Source organism: Tupaia chinensis, unplaced genomic scaffold (genome assembly GCF_000334495.1).
Source record: "Tupaia chinensis unplaced genomic scaffold, TupChi_1.0 Scaffold000377_2, whole genome shotgun sequence".
Taxonomy (NCBI): domain Eukaryota; kingdom Metazoa; phylum Chordata; class Mammalia; order Scandentia; family Tupaiidae; genus Tupaia; species Tupaia belangeri.
In genome coordinates, this window is record NW_006159876.1 from 1,397,395 (window position 1) to 1,407,250 (window position 9,856).

At 41.6% G+C, this 9,856-nt stretch overlaps 1 protein-coding gene across 13 annotated transcripts in view; it reads right to left on the reverse strand.

Annotated features, from left to right (window-relative positions):
- MAP2K5 (mitogen-activated protein kinase kinase 5) overlaps window positions 1–9,856 on the reverse strand; it is a 332,934-nt gene that overhangs the window by 142,902 nt on the left and 180,176 nt on the right. For all 13 annotated transcript variants that reach the window (XM_014589750.1, XM_014589747.1, XM_014589744.1 and 10 more), the window contains 2 exons: window positions 7,939–8,012; window positions 6,913–6,963 (listed from right to left, as the gene is read on the reverse strand). In XM_014589750.1, the coding sequence (XP_014445236.1) occupies window positions 6,913–6,963; window positions 7,939–8,012 (125 nt within the window). The remainder of the gene's footprint in view (window positions 1–6,912; window positions 6,964–7,938; window positions 8,013–9,856) is intronic.

Sequence of the window (9,856 nt, forward strand, 5' to 3'; positions counted from 1 at the left end):
TTTTTTTGGAGAGGTTTTTCGCTATAGGGCGCGTGCGCTCGCCAGACAGACAGAGAGAGACATACAGACAGAAAGCGAGAAATCACCCCCCAGGGGGGGATGGTCATGCTGCAATCCCTTCTCCTCCAATCCCTTCTTGGGATCTTGGGCACGCACGCACACGTGCCCGGTGTGAGTTTTAAGCCACCAGGTCTGGGACGCGAACCGTGGTCGACTACGTGGGAGTCCAGCGACATAGCCATTATGCTAACTGCTGGTTCCCAGAGACTTTAATTTCTTTAAAGAGATTTTTGCTATAGGGCATGTACAGTCACCAGAGAGAGAGAGAGACAGAGACAGAGAAAGTGAGAAACTCCCCCTCCCCCAGGAAAACAGTCACAGCACAATCCCTTCTCTTCCATTCTCCTCTTGGGATCTTGGGCACTCACACATGTGTCTGCCATGAGTTTTTAAGCTGTCAGGTCTGGGACTCGAACCACAGTAGACTACATGGGAGTTCAGTAACCTAATCATTATGCCATTTGCTGGTCCCAAGCAATGAAGATTTAAAATGACTTTGATCACAGACTATACTGCAATGTCCACCCTGGGCTGACAGGGAATGAACAGACATAAGGGACTGAGAGCATAAACCAATGTAATTTCCCTTGATGTTGAAAAATACAGATACCGCAGTACTTTATTGTCACTCTACTAACACTGAGAAAATTAAAGATATATTAAAGAAAAAAAAGAGTAACATTTTAAGAATTAGGATTTCTGAGCAATAGCCCATCTTCAAGACCCCCGAAACACTGAGACAGAGGCCATTTTAAACATGAGGTGTGTCCTGGTGCGTTCAGGGACCAAGGCGACTGAAGCTATGCTCTAAACTCCATCTTTTAGACTACCGAGACACTGAGACAGGGTCACTGAAATCCTCAACACTTACTGAACCTCCTGCCTTAAGGAAGAAACTCATTTTATAAATCTGAACTCAAAATCTTTCTGTGGATGCCACATTGCAAAACATGGTTGAGGAGAGATTTTGTCACAGAATGACCAGAAACCACCTCGGAGGCACAAGAAATATGAGAAACCAAGAAAATATTCCTCCCCTAAAGGAAAAGAACAATCCATCATCCACAGATAGCACAGTGGAACTCTTGGAAATGTCCAACAGAGACTTCAGAATATTCATAGTGACAAAACTAAACGAGATGTAAGAGCTGAGAGACAATGAACTCCAGGAGATGCAGGAGAAAAGAGACGAGTTCCAGGAGGTGACGTTCTTGCATGAGCTGAAAGAGGAAATACACACCATAAAAAAGATTCAAATGGAGCTGTTAGAGATGAAGGCTGCCATACAGGAAATCAAAACCTCCTTTGAAAGTATTAAAAGCAGATTAGCCCATGCAGAAGATTGAATCTTGGATGCTTGAAAAAAAAACCCCGTGCCCAAAAAAAACAACCAAAAAAACTGAGAAAAAAACCAAAAAAAAAAAAAAAAAAGAATACCATATGAGAAATACCAGATACCATTAAACTCCCAAACATCTGGATAATCAGTATCCCAGAAGGTAAAGAAACTAATAAGGACATTTATAATCTATTCTATGAAATCCTGGAAGGAAACTTTTCAAATCTAGAGAGGCATTCAAATATCCAGACCCAAGAAATACAAAGGACCTCTAACAGAATCAACCCAAGAAGATCTTCTCCAAGGCACATCATAACCAGATTTGCCAAAGCCACAGACAAAGACAAGATACTAAAACTGGCAAGAGAGAAATGTCAGCTACTTATAAAGGTTATCCTATCAGGCTAACATCAGACCTTTCATCAGAAACAATGCAAGTAAGGAAAGAATGGGAAAAAATACTCCAAGTGTTAAGTGAAAAACAATCTGGGGAACCAGCAGTTAGTGTAATGGCTATGTCGCTGGACTCCCACATATTCGACCGCGGTTCGCGTCCCAGACCCGGTGGCTTAAAACTCACGCCGGGCGCGTGTGCGTGTGTGCCCAAGATCCCGAGAAGAGAATGGAGGAGAAGGGACTGAGGCGTGGCCATCCCCCCTGGGGGGTGATTTCTCGCTTTCTGTCTCTATGTCTCTCTCTGTCTGTCTGGCGAGCCTCTATGTCTTTCTCTGTCTGTCTGGCGAGCGCATGCGCAAAAAACCTCTCCAAAAAAACCCAAAACAAAACAATTTCAACCAAGAATACTAAACCCAGCAAGATTATCCTTCATATGAAAGAAAAGATAAAAACACATTCTCAGATAAACAAAACCTGAAAGAATTTATCAACACCAAAACAGTTCTTCAACAAGTTCTGAAAGGAGTGCTTTACCAGAAAAACTAAAGACACACATACAGAAATAAGAGAACAAAAAGTAACCAAGAAAATGACCACCTTAATGCTAGGGACAAGAAATATCAATAACAACGCTGAATGTTCACTTCTGGGATTTAAACGGAAAGATCGGGCCACAGTGACACTGCAGATTCAACAGAAGAGAGAGAAATCACATGAGACTGAACTGGTGAAACAGAACTTTATGGCTTTTGAGTAAAACATTACTGATTTTTTTTTTTTTCACTATGCTTTCTCCCCCCAATGTAAAGATTTTGGTTTCTTTTGAGCTGTTGATAGGATCGGCAATTGGTTAGAATGTTTTTTCTTCTCGTTTGTTTCTTTTAATGGAAACATAAACCTTTCTCCTTCCCTGACCCTTCTGGAATAAGAAAATATTTGGGAGTATTATTTGTGGCAGAATGGTTATTTGCATAAGTTCAATAATATCTGTTGCCTTGAATCAGAAATTGGAAATACTTGTTATTGGACAGGGATTTGACTGGAATGTCACATGTGAAGATTAAACCAGAAAACTATGGAACTAAGGTAGATCTCAAGTAAGTCAACGGAAGCTCTTGAAAAGATGGCCTGGCACCATAAACAGCTCTGCCTGGCAGAGAGGATTAGAGAAGCCTTATGAAAGAATCTGTACCATAAAGTAACCTGGACTTCTCCAGCCCAGCACTGTAATCAGTAATGATTGCAAAAGAGCAGCCACAACCAGAGGATTACTTTGAGGACAACTTTGAAGGAAGAAAAAGACTGATCTTTGCTAGCAGACGGTTTTTCACAGAATACTAGGTAGCCAGGGCTGAATTGAGAAGGTTTATGTGTGAATTGTGTGCTGGGTGTTTGCTTTGCAATAGTTTGAGTAGTTGACATATACTGTCTCTGTTGTTACACAATCACAAACAAAATTATATATTTCAAACAAACAAAAAAGAACTTCTGAGAAATAGTTTAGGTCTCAAAGCCATCCAGATCCCTTTGATCATCCTTCTTAGATGACAGCTGAAAACCCTTCTACTCCTAAAAAGTAGTGTGTCCTTGGATACAACCTTCCCCTTCTGTCTTCTCACTGGACACAGAGTGAGCAGAGTAAACCCTGTCCTGACTCATCTAGACTGGAGGAGATGTGGGCAGTATGGACACGGTGAGAGACCCGGACATTAACCCTGACTTTGTTGCTAAGCTCTAAGAACCGGAGCTGGTCACCGAACTTCTCCTACCTCCACTTTATCTGTAAAATGAGAGCAGTAATAGTACCTTCTTAATAGGGCTCCTGTGAGGATTTAAAGAACTCATATATGTCTGGGCCTGGGAGAGCCACTGGCACACAGTGCTAACTGTCCTTACTATTATTATTGATGTTACTATCACTGTAGAGAGTATGAGTGGACATAAGGTAAGGGAAACAGATGTAAAAGGGGGTCATTGCAGGAGAGCACCTCCACTTATGTGTTCTCAGAACGTATTACTTGTGCTCTATTCCACCTCCCTGCCCCAGCCAGGCCACAGTGCCTTCTATTTCTGAGCCTCTGCTCCTGCTTGCACGGCGAGTCCTCTCCGGCAAGCGCCTTTTGCACACACTATCTGAATCACCACGTCTGTGCCCCGTGTGCCTTCTAACTTCCTAAGTGCCCGTTATAACGTCGGCCTTAGTTAAGTCACACACAATGCTGCTGCATAAAGGGATGTTCCTATCCTGCCTGCATCTCATCCAGATGATAGAATGGTTCCACTGGACCCGACCGGCAGCATGGAAGGAGCTCAACAAATCCTGGTTGATTAATTGAAGATACTCAGTTTCAGATACAGCTTTCACTGGCACCGACTGCGGTTGGCAAACTTTTTTTGTAAAGGGCCAGGCAGTAAATATTCGCCACTTTGTAGGCCATATGCTCTCTGCTGCAACTGTCACAAGTACTCAACTCTCCGACTGTGGTGCTAAAGCAGCCAGACAGAATGCATGGAACAAATGGGCACGGCTGTGTTCCAATAAAACTTTATTTACAAAAACAGGCAGTAGGCCGAATTTGGTCTGAGAGCTACCGCTCATTGACACTTGCCATAGAGACGCATATTCAACTCAAAATTATAGAAGACCAGCTAAACTGAGAACCAATTGTGGTTATAAAAAACCCCAAACAACAAAACGTCCAGCACTTCTCCCTGAAGAGACTGCAGCAGCTCGAGGGCAGGTATCAATACCCATAAATAGAATAATACAGGTTATACGTATCTTTGGTCTCCCTGAACCTTTGACTGCACACCAAACAGGCAAAAGCTTGGCCAGCGAGAGCCGACTGGATAGAGTGAAGCTCCCGCTCTCACTGCGAGGCGCTCGCTGCCCCTCCCCTGCTGTCTTAGGCTGCTTATAGCTCCCACTATAAAGATGATGACTGGAATTCACTCACCCAGGAAGCAAGGCAATTTTAGCTTTGCCAATCTGAGCTAACATTTCATAATTTTAATCCTCACATTTTCAATTAACAGATGGGTGCATCACATCCATCCATAAACAAAAAGGAAGAAAAGTAATTTCTTCAATGTACACTTGGGAAGACAACTGTAGTCTGGATTTGTATGTTCAAACATAATGCAATTTAATTATTAGAGCAATTTAAAGCTACTAAGAACATGATGGGGAGCTGAGGTGTTTCATTGGCAGGTTTTTGGGTATGCTTTTGTTTTTTCGTTTTTAAATCACACTGTTTCATGTTCTTTTTAAAAACTGAAATTGTAACGTTCAACAGTACTCTGTTAACTATAATGTGGCTCACCAATCCCATCTAGCCTGGTAGAGCCAGGAAGGTGATTAAGTGTCATGAAAACAGTTACGATGACTTCAGAGGTTAATCCATTAGTTTTCTTACATCACCTCAAAACATGACAAAGAATACATTTTCTTTTAAAACCATGCAAGATAAAAATGAACTGTTCTGTTATCTGAAAGAAAACAAAATGTTTTGCAGTATTTTGAGAATAAGGTCAAGGGTCCATCTACACTGAGATCTTTTAAATCAAGATAATACTGGAATAAAGAATATTGAGTGTAAGACCCACACTTCTATCCATACGAACATCAGTGCATTTCATGATGCATAAGCCAATGCTATCAAAAGTAAAAGGGGCTACTTATATAAAACTAGAAGGTTTCATTACAAATATTAACTTTAAGATATTAAAATAAAACACAACTCAGCTCTAAAAGTGATACCAGGTAAGCTTCCTGCATGTATTTTTACCCCCTCACACTTTTTTTTTTTTTAAAGAATTATTTTATTTGTGACCAGTGGTTAGCGTAATGGCTATATCGCTGGACTCCCATGTAGTCAACCATGGTTCAAGGCCTGGACCCGAGGGCTAAAACTCACGCCAGGCGCATGTGCATCCATTCCCAAGTCCTGAGAGGAGAATAGAGGAGAAAGGATTGCGGCGTGGCCATCCCCCCCGGGAGGTGATTTCTTGCTTTCTGTCTCTCTGTCTCTCTCTTTCTGGTGCATGCACATGCCCTATAACAAAAAACAATCTTCAAAACAAAAAAGAGAATTATTTTATTTAACTTTATTTATTTGTTTATTTTAATTTGACCAGAGAGGGACAGAGTTAAAGAGGGGGGGGGGGAAGGGAGAAAGCAAGCCACCAGGTCTGGGACTCAAACAGTGGTTGGACATATGAGAGTCTGGTGCCCTCAACTACCAGGCCACCTGCCAGCCCCTCCTCTCACACTCTTGAAGAGATTGTGGAAATGAAAACACTGTGATATATATTTTTAAATTAATAATTTAATTATTATTACTTTAATTTAACCAGAAGAGAGAGAGAGAGAGAGCTGCCAGGTCCAGGACTTGAACTGTAGTTAGCCATGTGGGAGTCCAGCTCCTTAACCACTATGCCACATGCTGGTCCCAAATATGGCATTTTCTATGATTGCAAATAGCCTTCCTTACTCAAAAGAGGTCAAAATGAAGCCCACACTGGTCTCTGGAACAGCTGTATGCTTCTATTTTTTATTTTTGGTATATTTATTTCAGTGAAACCAGATAAGGTATCTTATAATCACCATGAACCCAACAACTAAACAAAATATATAGGTACGAGTTCTAAAGAAAAGTATCTGCTAAACTCTTATATCCAGAGGTCCATAAATAAAAGCTGGCTACATCAATAATTTAATTTTGATCAGATGACAAAGAATGTTTGTATTCCTGGAAAAAAAAGCCGATCTTATTGACTGATATTTTGGTACACTTGAAGATTAATTAAATAAGCAACGTGGGAAAGTAGCCAATGTGCTATAAGGTGCAATTTTTCTGTAGGACTAAACTTCAAAACTCAGCGATTTCACACTTGAATCAACCAGTTAAGTCAACACAGTCAGATACGTTGGTAGCTCCTGTATAAACCCTAATGTCTTTTAGAAAGATTTAAAAATTGGATCATGTCTGGATTGACTTTGTAATTTATGGTCTGCTCGGCTAACACTGTGGAATTAATTCAAGAATTATACATTACTGAGTACATAAAGATAAAGATGTTGGTTTTAAATGCTATTTTTGCATAAGTTTACTTACCGCCATATAAGCATTTGTTCCAACATACGTCTTGGCTATAGAATTCACCAGCTATGAGACAAAACAGTCTGTTAGAACAATATAAAGATAATGTGGAAATAAAATGGGCAATTATTCCTCATTTAACCTACAATCATCATTCCTATAAATCAACTAAAAATTATGTAAAAGGGAACAAATTTATCTACAAAGGCATTAAAAATGATTAAATCTCTCTTTTCTTTCGAATGCGATTTCCAATTTAAACAAGCACGGCATTACGGTTTATAGCAGATAACCTTAAACAATTCACTTAAGCAGGATGCGTATCGCTTTAGTACCCCAAACCCGCCTGATATAAAAAGTCAATTTGAAGTAGGATGTGAACACACTCGTTTTTTCAAGTCAGATGGCTCAAGGAGTGAACGAAGCCCTGTGGCGCACCAGAATGAGGCGCGCGCTAAATACGCTGGAGGGATAACAGACTTTGACAACTCATAATACAGCGATGACCTTCGCTTTGGTCTTCGTGTTTGGCTGGGAGTAAAGGTGGCTGCAATTCAAATCAACATCACAGCACGCTCGTGGGTCACTATCACCGGGGTACTCAGGGGAGGCCCAAAATGGAAATTAATTAAAATTTGTGCTGCACATTGTAATGGCCCTCCACCATTGTTGCTCCCAATATTAATTTTTATTGTGGGCCAGTTGGGCTCCCCAGGCACAGCTCCCACTCTGCCCTCCCTTTTGTCTGGCCAAAACGCTTTCATATCAAAGCTGCATATCAATGAAGTTTGCTATTCGTAAGTAGTAATTACAATATCAGCAGTTTTTACTGTCATTAAACAATGAACAATCATATTCTGATGAAGGAAACGCGCTCGGAGATTAAAAATGAATCACACTCCCAGCCGAGGAAAAGATGCAGTTTCTGTTTGTCTGGCAGCTGGGTCATTTTTTTCAATCCGGAGAGTAGGTTGAAAATGGAAAGTGGGGAAAGTGGGGACTGCAGGGATGAAAGCACGCTGGGAGGAAGGAGAGACCTACCTGAGTGCTCACTCCAAAATCACACAGCTTGACCTGTCCTCTTGTGTTCACTAGCATATTGGAGGGCTTCACATCTACAAAGGGACCAGAAAAGCCCATGTAACTAGTTCCACGTCTACAGTGCTCATTGTTAAAAAGCACACATGCACACCACACCATGTTGCAGACGTGACATCATCTGCTAGGCCAGAAATCTCATCACAAATTTAATGTAAAGCATTTTATCTGGAGGCAAAATGTAAGGTCCTAATTCTCCAACTCCTAACCATTTCTGGTTTCTACAGAAGCAAGTGTTTTCTTGGAGTGAAAGTCAAATCAAATCTTGGCTTTCCAACAAGAGTAAATACAGCCATCTCCTATCCCCAACCTTTCAGGAAAAGAGGGTTGATACAAAGATGTAATCTTCTTGCAAAGAATGTGCACCGGAAGGAGTGGTTCTGCTTTCCATGTGTAACCACTAAGCTGTCCCTTCTGACTGAGAGCAGTAAGGCCAAAGGGAAGCTAGCAAGGAAAAACTCATGAATTTGCTGCTGGTAACAGGTCACATCTGAATGAGAGAATCAGAAAATGAATGTTACATTGCGATGTTCAGTGTTTTATGTGACACACGAGACCAGATCATACCCTGAAATTGATCTAAAAGATGTGTATGTGTACATGTGCACGCACTTCGCAGTCTTTGTTTCATTTATCCCTTCTTCCCTTACATCATTTTTGACTGCTGTTACAGTTAACAAAAGAATTGACATAGCTTTTGCCAAAGCAGTCAGTCACTAAATAATGACACAAAGGGCTTCTGTGAGGCATCGTCAGTGACAATAATGAGCCTTTTCAGGAACGCAGGGAGCCCACAAAATCAGCCAAGTGGGACGAGAGCACACCCCTTTCGATGGTACAGAACAGCACCTGCTTCACCACTTCATCTTTAATGGCAAACGTGGTCTAATACCGACAACCGTCTAATACAGCATATAACCTAATTACCCCAGAAATGAACAAAAGGCTTGATTTGTCTACGTAACATCCAAAAAATCATCTGTAAATGAGTTTATCTCCACCCCTGACGGAAGCCATGCTCCAGCCAGGGTGGGTACACAGGAAGGTGACACGGGTGAACAGGAATCAGACTGAGACCTCATGCTCTTTAGCATGTTCTCAGCCGGCTACAGCCAGAGTAAGCTCCAGACTGCAGCCCTGATCACCAGGACACATGCGTATTTATTATAGAAGGAGTTTTATAGGAGTAGGATGGGTGAGGGGAAGAAAGTGAAAGATTTTACTCCAAAAGGTAAAGCATTCAAAGTATAGGAACAATGATCATAAAACATGACGTCTGTTTTGTTTAGGTATAAACAGTCATAATTCTTAGAACGAGGAAGTTCATTTGTCTAGTGCGTTCTCTCCTTAGATCTTGATTACCGGGGAGGGTCTTTTGGATGAGAGGGCTCCCAGGAATTTTAATAACCTCAGTCCCAGGCCAGCTTGGTAACTTCAGTCCCAGATCGGCTTGAGAACTTGAGCCCCAGGTCAGATTGAGAACTTCAGCCTCAGGCTAGGGTGGCAGCAAATTTCTGGTTACAAGGGCCTAGAAATAAATCCTGTCTGGTTTAGTAAAGACAAAGTTAATATATACTAAAGTGGAATACCTATATTATCTCTGGGGTAGTCCACAGCTACAAGGGTGAATCTAATGTCTACATGGGAAAGGAATGTGGTCTTGTGAGCAGCTTAATGACTGACCTAGAGGTTACTGTGTACTTGGGACCCTCTACGTGCTGCTCTGTACAATGGCTGTGGCTTGGGGAACGGCAATCTTCCCTTGTCCTGAGATTAAAGGTGGCTCATGCTCTTTGGGGTAATAGCACTTCGTGGATGAGTCCCTGAGCCCCTCCCAGCTACTGAGATTGTTTTGCCAATT